The 17,358-nt window shown below is 38.2% G+C and overlaps 1 protein-coding gene across 3 annotated transcripts in view; it reads right to left on the bottom strand.

Moving 5' to 3' along the window:
- Nucleotides 1-3,197: 3,197 nt before the first annotated feature.
- The window catches only part of LARS (leucyl-tRNA synthetase), a 76,491-nt gene continuing 62,330 nt past the window's right edge, over nt 3,198-17,358 (bottom strand). For 2 of the 3 annotated variants that reach the window (XM_006891105.1, XM_006891104.1), the window contains exons 28-30: nt 14,806-14,901; nt 10,077-10,209; nt 3,370-3,588 (exon numbers count right to left, since the gene is read on the bottom strand). In XM_006891105.1, the coding sequence (XP_006891167.1) occupies nt 3,383-3,588; nt 10,077-10,209; nt 14,806-14,901 (435 nt within the window). In that variant the 3' untranslated portion in view covers nt 3,370-3,382. Of the gene's footprint in view, nt 3,589-10,076; nt 10,210-14,805; nt 14,902-17,358 lie in introns of all 3 variants that reach the window. The other variant, XM_006891103.1, reaches the window with a different exon arrangement.

Genomic DNA, 17,358 nt, shown 5'->3' with positions numbered 1-17,358 from the left:
CTTGGAGAGGGTTAAACCGGGAGGATCCTTGGAGGCAAGGATTCTGCAGCTCTGTCTAACATACTCTGGACATGTTGTAAGGAGAGACCAGTCCTTGGAGAAGGACATCATGCTTGAGAAGCTGGAGGGACAGGGCAAGAAGGGAAGGCCCTCTATGTGGTGGATTGATTCAGTGACTGGGATAATCGGGATGGGAGTGTCAGAGACAGTGTGATTGGCACAGGACAGAGCAGAGTTTAGGGCTGTTGTACATAGGGTCGCTATGAGTCGCAAGCGACTTCGACGGCACATACAACAACAACATATAGATATTATTTACTTAGTTTTTATAAATGTATCAAGGTTATATATAATGTCACATTGGGAGAAAATGTGAAAGATAGAAACTCTTTCAACTAGATGCAATTTTTCTACACATTTACAACTATTTGAAAAGAGTACATTTAAAAAGTATACATGTAACAGGGAGCTCTGGTGTCCTAATGGTAAGGAATTGCTCTGCCAACCCAAAGGTATGTGGTTTGAATCCACAAGCTGCACCATGAGAAAGCCAGGCAACCATGCGATTCAATATCTGAAAACTTGCTGAAGAGTAAGCTATGAGTTCACAACAACATATGTAAGTAATTGTTGTTATATGCTGTCTATGTGAGTTACGTGAGTCCAAACTCATAGTTGAATACCATATGCAGCATGCAGAAGCTATGATTTTTTTTTATATTACTATCTAACTTGGAACTGGAGAGCTAAGCTAAATGAACTCAGTCCCATAACTACAAATATTGTATAAGATCATTATTATAGAATAGGTATGAGGATCCAAGGGGAGGGGGTAGTAGAAGGATGAGGACAGGGGAACGATAATCACAGGGCTACACAATTTGATGGGTGTAGGGAGGTGGAAAGATCTGGTGTGAAAAACAATGTATATGAAACCAGCATAAATTTTTTTTAAAAAATTAAAGGAAATAAAACCAAAATGTGCTGGCTTTGTGCTGAATATTCCCTGACTGGGTCGATTGCTTAATGTGTGTGCTTTACTCATTCATTCTTTTTGTTGTTCACTTTTGTGAGTGTATTCTATTTCACGCCTTAAAAAGAATTACACAAAATCCCAGATGAAGGTGTTCCAGTCAGCATCATTAAAGTAAAGCAGCTGGTATTTCTCCTTCTGCACTTCAATGCCTGCTTCTCCTATGGAGCACCATATGAAACGGTGGATTATATGTAGAGGTCTCCTTGTCCAAAACCTGAAATATCTTTGACCATGAACAGTATGCTAACCCAGACTGCTTACTCACACTTCCCCTGAGGCCGCTTGCTTAGTAAAACAGACACACTGACCTACAGTATTAAAAAAAAAATTTCTCAAGCACATATGGTTCAATTTGTTTAAGTTAAACACAGGTAAGATTGTTTAGATAAACCCTACCCACCACATCCCTTGCCGGTCAGGCAATTCTGACTCACAACGATCCTCCACGAGGGTTCCGAGGCTGCAAACCTTTATGGGAGGAGACTGCCCGACTTTCTCCCTCAGAGCAGCTGATGGACTCAAACCATCTGCCTTTTGGTTAGTAATGTAACATGGCACCAGTGCTCCTTATTTTAAGCACCAGGAAGATTACTGGAGTTATGGAATAAAGCTAAGCAGAGAAGAAATCTAGAGACAAGCAAACGCAATGATCTCTCTCTCACTGCCTTTAAGACAAAACCAACTCATAGTTCATTAATCAGTATCAATCACAAGAGAGGAGTTTACCCATCTTTCTCCCATGGAGCCAGTTATAGATTTGAACCATTCGATGTGCAAGCCTCTGTGTTAACAGTGCAAAGCCCTACAGTCTACACAAGTTCCCTGAACAAAACAACACTGTTGCTATGTGCTGCTGAGTAATTCAGAAGCAACCCTTAGCAGACCCTCTAGTGGGTTTTCAATGGCAGTACTTTATAATGGAGGAGACTGCTCATTTTTCTCCTGTTTTTCTCCTGTGTACCTCCTTACCCACTAGTCCTCCATGACAAAGTAATAGCACAGTAATAATAATGTTCGTCACCATTATCAGCGTCCATTAACACTGCTTTACTACATCCCAGGCACCGAAATAAACAGACATTATCTTCCAGTATCATATGCTACAGACATCTCACAATACACTTAAAAGTTGGTACCATTTTTAGTTCCATTTCATAGATGAAGAAACTGAGTAAACAGTAAAGTTCACCCAAGGAGCAAATGGAAAACTAAGAATCTAACCTGATAGGTAATGGGTTAGCAGCACAGCTTATCCACCTAGGAGTTAAAGGATAATCTGCACTTGATCTCTACATGACTTTTCAGTTCTAACACTCTTACAGATAGCTTATTATTAAGCTATGACAAGGCTTTCAGCTGGGCTTAGTAATCTCAAATAAGAGAGAATAAGAAAATTTAAAAAAATCTGTGTACATGACCTCAAAGTTGGAATTTAAGTTCCTTCCTGTTATCAGAATTTCTCCTTCCTCACTATTGAGCCTTACAAGAAATGGATATATTTATCTCCTTTGTCAAAGTCTTACCTTTTTTTCCCCTCCTGTGAAGACAGAGTGCATAGACAGTGTCAAAAGACATTCTGGCAAAAAACCCATGTGCAATACAATCAGGACTGATCTTTAAAGACACATGGACTCGAGACAAAGATAACAAATGCAGCTCTTCAGTGGAAACTTTTCTCAAAATGCTTCAATTTAAGAGTAAATTAAATACTACTTTTAAACTGTTGATTTTCATCCTTTAAAAAACAAACACTATTGATGATTATTTTAATATAATGAAGCAAAAAAATCTTGTAACTGTTCTTTATACAAAATACTTAAGTGTTTGTGGTCAAGTCCAAAACACTCTCTTAAAATCATCATGAGTTACTGTCTTAAAAAAATTTTAAACCTATGTGTCTAAAAATAAGTAATCTCTGCCCATTTCCCGAGTGTAGTGCTAACTCTATAAAAGAATATAAAAAGCTGTCAGCCACTCCTTATTCTCCAACAACTGGCCCTGTAAGTACTATAAAGTAACATTGCCATCGAGTTGATTCCACTCATAAAAAAGACACATGTTGACATTCTGTGTTAGTTTCAAAGATCAGAAGTTTCTGGAAAACATCAATAATTTATTTTACAAAACAAACTATGAGAAAAATCACTTCTTTTGGAGGCCAAAAAAGGGGGAAATTTATTAAATCCAAGAATCAAAGGTGATGATATAATTGTGATTACATGGAGAATTGAGGGTTCGAAATAAAATCTACTGAGGTCCAGCCGAAGGTTCTCATGGCCAGTCCATGAGCACCACTGAAGTAGCAGTATCCCCAGAAATCAGGATAAATCTATAATGTGCATGAATTTAATGAACCAGATAGATTATTGTATCACCAATATCTGCCTGCAGCCCATTTTCAGTGAGGTGAATTTTCTTGCTCATGAGGTCCACATGGAAAACGGCATGCTCGGAAATAAGAGTCTTCTCAAAGCATTCTTTTCCCAGGACAGGAATTCGCCGAGGTCCCATCAGTGGATCATCAAATCTCATCAGTTTCACTTTGGAAAGGTCTGCCAGCAAAAGACATTATTAATGTGAGCATTTCATTACACTCACTAACTCAAACTCACAACTGAATCTAACTTACATCTTAAATACTTTGGGTGCTAAATCAAAATAAAAATATTTTCATCAGATTATTAAATAGGATCCAATCACAGAAAGCAAAGCTAAAAATTTAACAAGTTTTCAAGTTCTTAACAGTTTATAACCAGATCAAGGATTGTCTGAGATTTTGTATCAACACTGACATCTCCTGGAATTATATTAAAACCTGTAAAAGTCAGAACCTGTAAAGGAAGAAACCTGTCTGAGAAGAACTCAAATACTTAATATTAAAATGAGCCAATCTAAGTCCCATCTATATTGGAAACATGCAGAAAAACAAGGAAATCCTGTTAAGTTCTGGCTGGGACAGATTTTACTGCATATATCCAGGGGCAGGAAGTATTGAGTAGATAGATTCTTGACCATTAACCTTTATAGTTTCTCAAATCACTTTTTATACACCTTAATTAGCTATCTTACAGATTATTCAAGTCTTTTGAATAATATCTTAAAGCATTTCTCTTTCTTATTTTACATTAAATCTGCAAGTTATAGCTTCTCTTGTAAGAGAGTTTTGGAGAGAAAAAAATCTATCACCCTAAGAAACAGTATACCAGTTTGTTTTGCTCAAAAGATTAAAGTGTTTGTATTAAAAGTTGACGAGAGAGGAGGAGGGGGGCAGAGGAAAGGGCACAGCTCTTAGAATTCTGAGCGTTCAGATGAGATTTTCCTGATCTGCTCCTGTGCTAGCCAACAGGCTGGCTTCTGGCAAAGAAAGCACTTGTCCCTTGAACAAATTTATGATCTGTCAATCCTGCCAACAACGCTGCCCAAATTAAGTTCTGAATCTCCCAACATTAAATGGTTTTATTTTATATAGTAGCGGGGGAAATCCTAATGCCTATACATGCTAATTTTAGGTTTATACCTCATTCAAAGCGTAGCACAGATAGTTATGCTTAACCTGATCCACAGAAACCGAAGAAAGAGTCTGGATTACTTTCACTCTTTTTTCTAAAGTAGACTGCTGGGTGGTCTGTGAGCTACACTCCCTCATGTTGCCTTGAGAGCATGAAGCTTACATGGGAGGATGAGAGATAAAATGAGACATTAATGCAGCTGGCGGCTATGTCAGGAGTACAAGTTATCCCAGCATTCTATTCTCTTTGGGACACAAAAACTAAAGGGCTGCAAGTTCAGAGTTGGGATCTTGGGACTTATAGAGCAATTACCAGCAACTACCACCAAGGCAAATCCTGGCTGAGAGTCTGCAGAAAGTCTCTGCAGAGACCATACGATCTACTCCCAAATACAGCCTAAGCCCTTATACTTAAAACAGAAAAGAAGCAGACAAAGGCTGTGTGATAGCCATGATTTTCTTTTGGAAAAAGAACACAATTCGTTTTAACAGCAACTGCAATTCAACTTGTTCATCAGAGGTACTGAGTATTTTGTTATGGAAACAGTAACAAGTCCTGCCACAGCAAACTTTGTGCACAAAATCCTTTGCTGCAGATCTGCTCTTTCTCCCTCTCTGAAACAGACCTCCCTCATCATTCCAAGCAATTCTGAATCAAACCATTTCAAAGAAACCTTAATACTCCATCAGACTGCTAAGTGACAAAATGCATTTGCTTTGATGTTTCACCAAGTAGTTCATTACTGCCAATAAATTCTTGGAGCTTTCTTGGTGATTTTACCATCTTTTCTTATCACAGAACTCTCTTATCTTTGAAAAATACTAAAATTTAAGTCTGCAACTACACAAGATTTAAGGTACTTAGAGGAAAAGATGAGAGTGATTGAAAGTCCCGAAGGACTGATGATGTGAAATAGAGCCTTTCACCTCCAAGTTATTAGTTCATATGTGGCGTCGGTTGAGAGTTATTTAAAGTCATTATCATCAAATACTTGTTCAGGAGCCTTTGCGGAGTGAAATGGTGGTTTTAGTCCAGTTCCTCCTAAACCTAGATCATAATCACTCTCAATACAATTGGCACTAATTGGACAACTTGCTGGCTATTAGAGCTGACAGACCAAGTGCTATATTATTGAATTTAACTCCTTTCTTATTTCATATACTCAAGCCATTCAGCTATCAAAGCATTCTGAGAACTTGAGGAAAAAATCTCAAGGTTAGAGCCTCTTCTGTAGACAGTTAAAAGAATATCAATCTCAAATTCCTCTTAACATTTCTTTTTTCTGAAATTCACAGCAACTACTAACACCAAACTTAAAGTACTCCATAATATTATTCATCTCTAGTAAAGTAAGAGGTAAGCCAGAGGCTCAGTGACAAATGACAAGATCTAGAAAATACATTTTAGGACAATTCTGAAGAAGTTGGTCTGTCCTGTACATGAGCACAGCTAGAAGGCAGGCAGACATAACAATACAGAATACAATTTTCAATGCAAAAATCAAATCTCTCATGTGCTACTATCTCACAATAATATTATGCAGTGGGTCCATACAAATACCATCTTCTTTAAAAGTCACAAATTGTTCATTAAGACTAAGAGACATTGCTGTTCAAAATCTGCTCATGTTAAAAGCTACATGATGTGTGCCACTGAATCAGAACAGACTGATAGCTGACCCTTCAGCAGGTTTTCAGAGGCAGGAGACTGCCCATCCTTCTCCACAGAGCAGCTGACGGATTCAAACTGTGTGCCTTTAGGATTGTAGCACAGCTTCTTACCACCCAGCCATCAGAGCTACCTTTATACCATACACAATTGCCAAAGAGATGGCCATAAAATGGCCTACATTTCCAAGTTCTACTACTTGTAAGTTCTAAAGGTGCCAATTTCATGTTATGTCGTTGTTAATATGACTCATAGCAACCCTATGAACAAAAGACCAGAACCCAGTCCTGCCCTGCACCATCCTCACACTTCCTGACATACAAGAGCCCATTGCAACAGTCACCATGTCAATCCACCTGGTTGAGGGTCTTCCTCTCCTTCGATGACCCTCCACCCTTCCCAACATCATGTCCCTCTCCAAGGAGTAGCACCTCCTAGCAATATGTCCAAAGTATGGGAGGTGAAGCCTCATCATTCTTGCCTCCAAAGAGCACTCAGGCTGTATCGTCTCCAAGACATATCTGTTCATTTCTTGGCCATCCATGGGATGTTCAGTGCTCTTCTCCAACACCACAGCTCAACAGTGTCAATTATTTTTCTGTCATCCTTATTCATCGTCCACATCTCAGATGTACAGCTTGTAATCAGAAAAACTATGGACTGAATCAGACGCATATCTTAGTCCTCAAACTGGTATCATGACTCAATAATATAGTAAGGTTGCTAACTGCAGATTTTCCTAGTACACTTTGTCTCCTTATTTCCTGACTGCTCGTATCGAGGGTGTTGACTGTAGATCCAAGCAAGATGAAGCTGTTGACAGTTTCAATCTCCTCTCCATCCATCATGACATTGCCTATGGGTCCAGTGGTAAAAATCTTTGTTTTCTTGATGTTGAGAAGCAATCCATACCAAAGGCTGCATTCTTTGACCATTTGCAACAAGCACTTCAAGTCCTCACTTTCAGCAAGTAAGGTTGTGTCATCTGCATAACACAGGTTATTAATGAGCCTCCCTCCAATCCTGATGCCACATTCCTCTTCATAGAGTCCAGCTTCTCGGATGATTTGTTCAGCATATAGACTGAACAGGTATGGAGACAGAATACATCCCTGACTCACTCCTTTCCCAATTCCCAACCATGCAGTGCTCCTCTGCTCTGGTCGCACAACAGCCTCGTGATCCTATACTCTCTAGTTTATTGTGTGAAGTACAATAAATATCTATAAACCAAAATCTCTAACACAAAGTTGGCTAATAATGATGCTCAGTACATAGAGAAACAGACAATTAGTGTTTTCCTCCTCTTAGCATGCCTTCCCCTCATCATCATGAGTATCATTTTCAGGTGCCATCCAAACAACTGCTTCTCCATAAATTCATCCCTGATCACAGCAAGAAATCATCTTGCCTTCCTCTCAACTGTACATTTTATCTGCACCTTTATATTACACTCAGCAGGTTCACCTTAGATTATGATTATGTGCTTCAATAGAAAATTAATTCCTCAACCCCTTCACTCGCTGCAGTCTCCCTATAGAGTGCCGCTGAGTCAATCTAACTCATCACAACTACACAAGACAAAGGGGAACTGCCCCATAATGTGTCTTAGGTTGTAACCTACACAGAGGAGACAGCCCTACTGGCACAATGCTTAAATGCTCAGCTGCTAACCTGGAGGGTCAGTGGTTTGAACTCATCAGCTACTCTGAGAGAGAAAGATGTGGCAATCCATTCCCATAAAGATTCACAGCCTAAGAAGCCCTATGCTAGTAGAATCAATTCAACAGCAACAAATTTGCTTTCCTCATTTTGGAACCTTTATTGTATTTTATCACTGAGTCTTTTCTCCCCGGAAGGCCCTAAAGAGTGCTAATCCCCAAGCTCTTGGTTATCACTCTAAAACCAGTGTGCCACCAGGGCTCCTTTAAGCCTCTTGATGAACAGTATTTTGTAAACTTATACAGCCTAATAAAAAGCAGGTGGTATATAAACTATCCCAGTGGTATAGTCTTGAACAGAGTTGTGCTGCTAACCTAGAGGTCATATCTCTCAGACAGTTCGAATATACTTGCTGCCCCAATGAAAAGAAAATTTTCCCCATGCAATCCACAGCCTCAGAAACCCAGTGGAGGGTCACCTATGAGTTGGCTGACTCCATGGAAATGAACAATGAAACATATAAGTGTCCACAAGAAATGAGACACAAAATAAGTGTCTCAATCAGAGTCCACAGAAGAAAGAAATGGATAAATTATTTCAAGAGAACCAAATATAATACATAAGGTGGGAGAGATTCTAAAGTACTACTTCAATTCTTAAATTTTAATCAAGCATTGTTACACTGAGTAAACTTACATAAAGCAGTCAGTATCTGAGGTTTGTAAATCTTTTTAGGAACTACTGTACGACTAAGAGATCTTTCAGGTGGCACTTGAGTGCCACCTGAAAGGTTAGTAGTTTGAATATATCAGCCACTAAACTGGAAAAAGATGGGCAGTTGGCTTCTGTAAAGATTTATTCCTATAGGATGTCTTGTTTAATGTGTGTCAATGTGGCTGTGATCCTCAGTATACTGCATGTGTTGCATCTGGTTCAAATCCACCAGCTGCTCTGCAGGAGAAGATGGGCTATCTCCTCCAGTGAGATTTACTGCCTCTGAAAACCCGCTGGAGGGTCAGCTATGGGTTAGCTCCAACTCAACAGTACACAACAACAACATGATACTAATAAGGCAAGATTACAAGAAGCAGATCTATAAAGATAAGATTAGCCAAATATGAATAAAGATAGATCTCCTCAAAGATGTGGCCTAAATAGTGGTTATGTTTATAATCTCTGGAAAAAAAGTTCTAGCAACTAGTAGTTTTGCTGTACTTACTAACTTTGGAGTTAACAGTATTCTAAGAAGCAACATTTCTTCCCAACCTTGAATGATCTCTGGACATGTCAGACTCTGAAGCTGGCAGCAGCCTCCAAAGCCACCAGCCTGACACCTTCATGGTCAGACCTACAGATCCTAGAACTCAACCTAAGATAGGTCAGACAGAGTAATTATGAGTTAGAATCAACTCAACAGTAATATCTTTGGGTGAGTTTCTGATATTGATGGAATGTGAGTCAACTACAACCCTTGAAGGTCAACCAAAGAGAATAGAAAGATAATGTAAAACTAAAGAGTCTCAAATTTCATTTGTCCTCACAGTTGAAAAAAAAAAATTCCTTTTCAATCCTCTACTAAGAATTTGCCTTTTTTTTTTTTACCCCATATACACTGAATCAGAATATACAGTTTAATCCAAATATTGGGTAAAATGTAGATTCTGACTTAGTGTATGTGGGTGAAAGGCAAATTCTCAGCAGGGCAGTCAAATCATTTCAACATCCTGGGAAAAATAATAGAGAGAAGCACTAACTCCCCTTATACTCTACTTTCCTTATAACCTGGCTGTGTAATGGAAAATGAAGCCATAAATCAATATAATAAATCTAATCATAAAATCATGGTAAGAAATTGACATGTCCTATCTGAAGACATATAGTTCAGTAGAAAGAACTGGAGTTAAAAAAAAAAACAACTTTGGAGTCAAAAAAGACCTTAGTTTAAATTCCAACTACAGGAATTACTAGCTAAATGAACTTTGTAAAGTACCTGCCTTTCTGAATCTCCACTTTAGCATTTCAAAAACTGGAATAATAATACCTTCACATCTTGAGACTGTAAAAGGACTAAATGCTAAAACATACATATACTCTAAAATTTACTTTGTCTCTCTTCTTTCCCCCAAAAAGAGCTAGCCTTGTGAGTTTGGAAAACTTGTGAGCATGTGGTTCAAGGAAATTATTTCAGGGCAGTCCTTTACCTTTGATTCCTCGGTCCATTTTCATTAAACGCCTGACTATGGAATCACGAGTATCTCCTTGCCTAATTTCAATTTTCATTGAGAAGTGGCCACTGGATGGCTGAGGATTCAATATGGAAACCAACACACCAGGCTAGAAAAATAAGGAGAAAATGACAGTTAATGGAAATCAAACACAGGGAAGGGAAGGGAGATCTCCGACGCATTCTTAATGCCCAATGAGAGATGAGCTAGTTCTAATCATGTCATTCAAAAATCTTAACTACCAAAGAAGACATTCAGATAGCTCACACATGAATAAATGTTCAAAATCCCTAGCTCTAAGATATAAATTAAAACAACTATGAGGTATCATCTCACCCCAGCAACAATATCTGGTGAGGCTGTGGAGAGACTGAAACCCTTATTCACTGTTGGTGGAAGTGTAAAATGGTGCAATCACCATGGAAAGCAGTATGGCACTTTGTAAAAAAGTTGCAAATATAAATACCATTTGACCCAGCAATTCCACTACTGGGAATATACCCTAAAGAATCCATAACTGTCACCCAAGCAGATATATGCACACCCATGTTTATTGTAGATTTGTTCATAATAGCAAAGAGTTGGAAACAACCCAAGTACCCATCAACAAACAAACGGAGAAGCTGTGGTATATTCAGACAATGAAATACTACACAACACTGAAAAACAAGGAACTCATAAAATATTATACAAAATGAGTGACCCTGGAGGACATTATGCCAAGTGAAATATTTCAGTTACCAAAAGGCACATACTGCAAATGCTACTGTTATAAAACAGGACTGACATGGGATTTGGGGGGAAACAAAAAGGGGATAAATAATGTACACTGCATTGAAACAGAGAAAGACTGTGTAAAAGAAATATATGATTAGGTATTATTTGCATGACAACAGTCCAGAACAAGATACATAGCCAAGTGGACTGGGGGAAGGGGGAAAGATGAAATATGCAACAATGAATAAATGGAAATCAGAGTTCTCTGTAAACTTTCATTAAAATCTTAATTTCTAAAAAATAAAGTGTAAAAACAAAAATCTTAACTAATGGGTGCTTAAATATAAAAGGATTTACAAGCATATTAAATGCTTAGGTAACAATGACTACAATTATATGTTCCTTGTTGTTATGTGCCATCGAGTAACTCATAATGACTCTATATACTATACTCTATATACAATACCTCTGAATCCTGCTTTATCCTGTGCCAACTTTATTGTCTCTGACACACCTACCCCTCATACCCTAGGCAATGAAATCATTCCATTTCATCGACGGTCTTGCTCTCTTGTGCTGTCCCTCCATTCTTCCAAGCATGAAGTCCCTCTCCAAGGACTGGGCCCTTCTTTCAACATGCCCAAAGTACGTCAGACGAAGCCTCAGAATCCTTGCCTCCAAGAAGCAGCCTGGTTTTGCCCTCTCCAGGATGAACCTGTTTATTCTCCTGGCTGTCCAAAGTATATTCAATACTCTTCTCCAGCACCACAGCTCAAAGGAATCAATTCTCTTTATATCATTCTTAGTCATTACCCAGCTTTCTGACATGTACCAAGTAAATGCGAAGACTATAACCTAGATCAGGCGCATCTTAAGTCTCCAGACTGATATTGTTGCTCTTCAGTACTCTAAAGAGGCGCCTGATAGCAGACTTTCCCAGTGCAATTCGTCTTTTAATTTCCTGGCTACTGATACCAAAAGTGTTAATTGTGAAGCCAAGCAAACTAAAGCTGTTAACAATCTCTTTACCATTTATTATGATTCGGCCTATAAGGCCAGTGGTGAGAATCTTGCTGAGCCTCAATCCATAGTTCAGGCTGAAGTCCCTGACCTTCTGTAGGAAGTGCTTCAGGACCTCCTCAGTTTCAGCAAGCAGGGTTGTATCATCTGCATAATACAGGTTGTTGATGAGTCTTCCTCCAATCCTGATACACATTCCTCCTCATAGAGCCCAGCTACCTGGGTAATCTGTTCAGCATATAGATTGAAAAGGTATGGAGACAGGACACATCCTCAGCGTACACTCTACCTGATTTTGAACCATGCAGTGTTTCCTTGCTCTGTTCTGACAACTACCTCCTCCTAGTCCAAATATAGGTTTTACATAAGCACAATCAAGTGTTCTGGGATTCCCATTCTTTTCAGAGTTAGCTGCAGTTTGTTGTGATCCACACAGTCAAATGCCTTTTCATAGTCAATGAAAAACAGATATTCCTACAGTACTCTCTGCTTTCAGGTAGAATGCACCTAACAGTAGCTATAAAATCTCTAGTAACACAGCCTCTTCTAAATCCGGCCTGAACAGCAGGCAGTTCTCTGTTGATGTGCTGTTCAGTCATTTTTGGATAATCGTTTGCAGAATCTTGCTTGCATGTGGTATTAATGATATTGTTTGATAATTTCCGCATTCTGTTGGGTCATCTTTCTTTGGGATGGGAACAAAAATAGATCTCTTAGAGTTGGCCAAGTGGTTGTCCTCCAGGCTTCTTTGCACAACTTGGTGAGCATATCCAGGGCAGTATCTGTTTGCTGAATATATCAATTGGTATGCTGTCAATTTCTAGGGCCTTGTTTTTTGCCAATCCTTTCAGTGCAGCTTGAATGTCTTCATCACCACAGGTTCTTGCTAACCCATTGTTTCATGACATTTTTCTGTGTCAGCCAATTCCTTTTGGTACAGTGACTCTGTATATTCCTTCCATCTTCTTTTAATCCATTTGATATTTTAGCCAAAGTACCCTTAAGTATTGCAACTCAAGGCTTGAATTTATCCTTCAGTTCTTTCAACTTAAGAAATGCTGAGTTTGGCCCCTTTGATTTTCTGACTCCAGATCTTTGCACATTTCATTACAATACTTTACTTTCCTGTGATGCCCTTTGAAATTTTCTGTACAAATCCTTAATTTCTTCCCTTTGCTTTGGCTTCTCAGCACTCTAGTATAATATTCAGTCTCTTCTGACATCAGCTTGGTCTTTTCATCCTCCTCTTTGTAATGACCTTTTGCATTCTTCATGGATGATATTCTTGATATCCTCCCACAGTTCATCTGGTCTTCACACACTGGTGTTCAAGGTTTCAAATCTGTTCCTGAGATGGTTTTGAAATTTGAGTGGGACAGACTCAAAGTCAAATTTTGGTTCCTGTGGATTTAATACAGCTTCAACTTGTGTATGAGTAGTTTGTGATTTGTTCCACAATCAGCACCTGGCCTAGTTTTCACAGCTGATATTAAGCATCTCCAGCAGTTCTTTCCAAAGATGTAATCGATCCGATTCCTACGCATACCATCAGGTGAAATCCATGTGTATTTGTGTTTCTTTAAAAAGTGATTGCAATGAATACATCATTGATTGTACAGAATTCTATCATTCTATCGCACTTCTGTCACCAAGTCCTAGGAGAGTTTATTCCTTGTGAGAGGGACATCATGCTTGGAAAGGTGGAGGGGCAACGAAAGAGAGGAAGACCCTCAACCAGGTGGGTTGATACAGTGACTGTAAATATAGGCTTCAGTATGTCAGAGACTGTGAGGCTGTCACAGTGCTCAGATCTGTTGTTCATAGAGTAACTCTAAGTTGTACTCGACAGCACCCAACAACATTATATAAAAAGTTTTGTGTTGATATTAAAACTACATATTTATATATGTACACACATATACATGTATCTGCGCAATAATATATATTTATAATATTTACATATATATATAAAACTAGTTGTGGAAGACAGTAATATTTTCTTTTATATGAACATTATTTATTGAACTTGTATTATAAAACAGGCATTGTATCAAGCACATTACATTACAGACATTATTTTTTATAAGCTGAGAGGAATTCTTGTGAGCCTCTTCTCACAGACAAGAAGTTCAGAACAAAAAAGATTACATAACTAACTCAAGATCACACAGTAAATACCAGGACCAGGATTTAAACTAGGTCTATACCATACTGCTTCCCACTTACTTTCAAGTACTTGAAGGGGTTTGAATTAAACATATTTATATATGAAACACTATTTCCTATACCCATCTCCACTGTCTAAATAATTTCACTTGTATAAAATACCACAACTTAGTAAATATATGACTGGGCAAGCAGAGTATTTCTTTTTTTTTTAAATTTTATTATTTTTGTGTGAGTGTACCGTCAAATCAGATCTGACTGGTACAGGAGGAGACTGCCCCTCCTTCCCCGGCAGAGCATCTGGTGGATTCGAACCGTGCTCTCTGGGATTGTAGTTGCAGCTCCTTGCCCCTAGGCCACCAGAGCTCCCCTAGAGTATTTCTAAGATGATAAAGTCAGGAGGTCTCCATAATCATCTCAATCAAAATAGGCTTTTTTTCCTGTTTGTAGTGTTTTCACTTAAATGGGGTAAAAGGAACAGAACATATCTAAATCCTCAGATTATCAAATAAATAAAACAATCTTTGACTCTACAACCTATTTTTCTCCAGTAAAACCTCTAACTATCATCTGATGACATCCATAAAGATAGATTAGGAAAAGGGCATGCTGCACTGGTCAGGAGAAGGAGGCCGCAAGACCAGTACCATTTCTAAAAAATGTGGCCCCGGGGCAAACCAATCACTTAAAGTCTCCGGACCTCATTTCCTTCCACCTTTGAATGATGGGTTTGATGTAATGATCTCTAAGATCTCTTCTAACTCTAAAAATGTAATGATTCAGAAAGATTCTTTCAACTCACCTCTCTTCTAAAAACATTTAGTGGTTTCCCAGGGCAGCAGTCTTCCCTGATTTTATCTTCTGCTTCAGAGGCAAACTTGACTTCTATGTGCTCTAGCTAAATAGAGGGGAAAAAACAGAAGTCATTAGTATCCCTTAATAAGACTGAAATTAATCATCACCTCATTTCACCAAACAGCAAAAGGAGGTTCTTCATTTAACATGAAATGGTCTGTGCAATTTTATTTTCCATATAAACATTAACTGAAACCTGTAATCAATTATTTCTTAACATTTATCTTCAATGTCTCACAGTAACTTATTTATACTGTGTTACATAGTAGCATTTACCATTTTCTATAATGAAACCTGGCATCGACCTGCCATAATAAAAACTGCCATAAAAGGCTTCCACATAATAAATAGAAGAGCTGGGAAACTTCCATTTGGAGTAAAACAATCATTCGCTTGGTTTGTACAAAGTCAGCTTTATCTGAATCAGCATTATTGCATATGCCTGGAATATAAGATGACTCTAAATATAAGATATTCCTAGTTTCCCAGTTTCTTGACCTACATGAATTAATGTCTCTGTAAATTCTATTATTCATTAATAAAAATTGCATTACATAAAATGTTAATTTATAAATAACTTTCTTCCATTTTCACATTTCATAAAAGAATTTTCATAAAATTTTAAGCCTGCACCATTTTTTACTTTACTATCTTCATTGTCATTAAGCCAATTTTGGAGATCTCTTAGCATTTTTCTAAATCTATTTCTCTTTCCTTTAGCTTAACTATTCTGAAAGACAGCACTTTCAAAATCTGTATGTGATTTTATGAGACGGGAGGTTCAGAGGGAATCTAATAGATATTTGTATTGCTATTGTTATGTACTATGGGGTCGAAATCAATACATAACTGACCCTCCAGTGAGTTTTCAGAGCCACTAAGCTGCACAGAAAGGGACTGGCCAAAATGCTCTCACAGAGTAGCTGGTGGATTTGAACCACATGCCTTTAAATTCCTTATCACTAAGCCACCATAGCTCCCCGATATATGAACTGTTGATGTTAAGTGCCATCAAATCGTAGATGACTCATAAAGACCTTATGAACAAAAGACCTGAACACCTGTATAACTTTTATCATTTCTCCAAGTTCAAAGACTTTCCAGAGGCAAGCTATTTATGGAAGTGGATGCCACTCCTGCTTCCAAGCTTGTTTTAATCAGGGAGCTCCACCAAACACTGTCCACCATGGGTAACCATTATCGCATTTGATTCATCAATGTTACAGTGTTCGGCATCACAGCAACCACAAGTTACCTCTGTAGAACAAATGGACAGACCAGTGCTATACCACTTAGAAGAATGTTTGACCAAAAACAATTAAAACCAGGCCTGAGGGCTGCAGATTAAAATCACCCACCTTTGACTTGGTAGCATCACTTTCTATCCACCAGGCCCACAAAGCTCTCCCTATGTTGGTGTTGTTAAGTGCCATCAAGTCACAAACGACTAATAGAGACCCTATATGGACTAGTCATGTTTTAATCTTTTAGCTGCATAGTGAATTCTTAAATGTTCACTTTATTATTAATTAAAAGTGAGGTTGGGGGAGAAAAAGTAAAGTGAAGGCAAGCATGGAACAATGATAGTATATCATGAATCAGACATTAATCTAGTTCAGAGAACTTAAGATCTATGTAGGAGAAGAGGAGGAAAAAACCAAAACACCCAACAAAATCTCAAGATAATCCATGAAAGACTTTGAAAGCATGTGATACAAAGTCTCTCCTCATTTTCTCCTTTTTAACTCCATTTCCTAACTTTCCTTTTTATTTTCTAACATAGTGATATTAAAGAAGCTAAGATTCCTTCCTTCTTTACGGTTTTGGGTTTTTTTGTATTTTAACATTTTATTGTAATTCTGAAGAAAAAGTACAGAGCACAATTAGGTTCTAACTTACCAATTTCTGTACATATCATTGTCACTGGTTACACTTTTCACAACGTGTCCTATTCTCATCATTTCCTTTTCAGTTGGTTTTTGCCATTAATCTAGCTCACCTTATGCCCTCATAATTGCCTCCCCTATGACCTCATCTCCGGTCTAGGCTAGATGGTGACCATTATTAGCTCTTACTTAACTGACCGTTTAGAGGGGCACGGTGTTCACAGGTGATACTCATTCATTTACCAAGTCACTCTGTCTTCTGGCTAACAGGTGACCACCAGCAGGGGTTTGAGAGTTCTCAATTTAAAGGAAATTCCAGGGCAACAGTCTCAGGAGGTTGTTCTTAGCCTCAAATGGTCCAGTAAATCCGGCTTTTTTAAAAGACATTTGAGCTCTGTTATGCATTTTTCTCCATTCTACCTAGGACTATCTACTGTTTCCTTGGTCAAATTCTTTTAGGAATATTCTTACAAATTGTAAGAATAATTTGTGGTAGTGGGGAAATCCCAGAAATGTAAAGTTAAGTCTTTTATGTACAGTATAGCTGATAAATGAAATAAGATGACATACAAATTAGTTTTCTAAAACTTCTATACCTATACTATTTCCTTCTC

The sequence above is a fragment of the Elephantulus edwardii genome, unplaced genomic scaffold (genome assembly GCF_000299155.1).
Source record: "Elephantulus edwardii isolate Elephantulus edwardi_28Jun2011 unplaced genomic scaffold, EleEdw1.0 scaffold00095, whole genome shotgun sequence".
NCBI classification, from domain to species: domain Eukaryota; kingdom Metazoa; phylum Chordata; class Mammalia; order Macroscelidea; family Macroscelididae; genus Elephantulus; species Elephantulus edwardii.
Note: the sequence above shows the minus strand (reverse complement) of the source record. Positions and strands in the feature narration are given on the sequence as shown.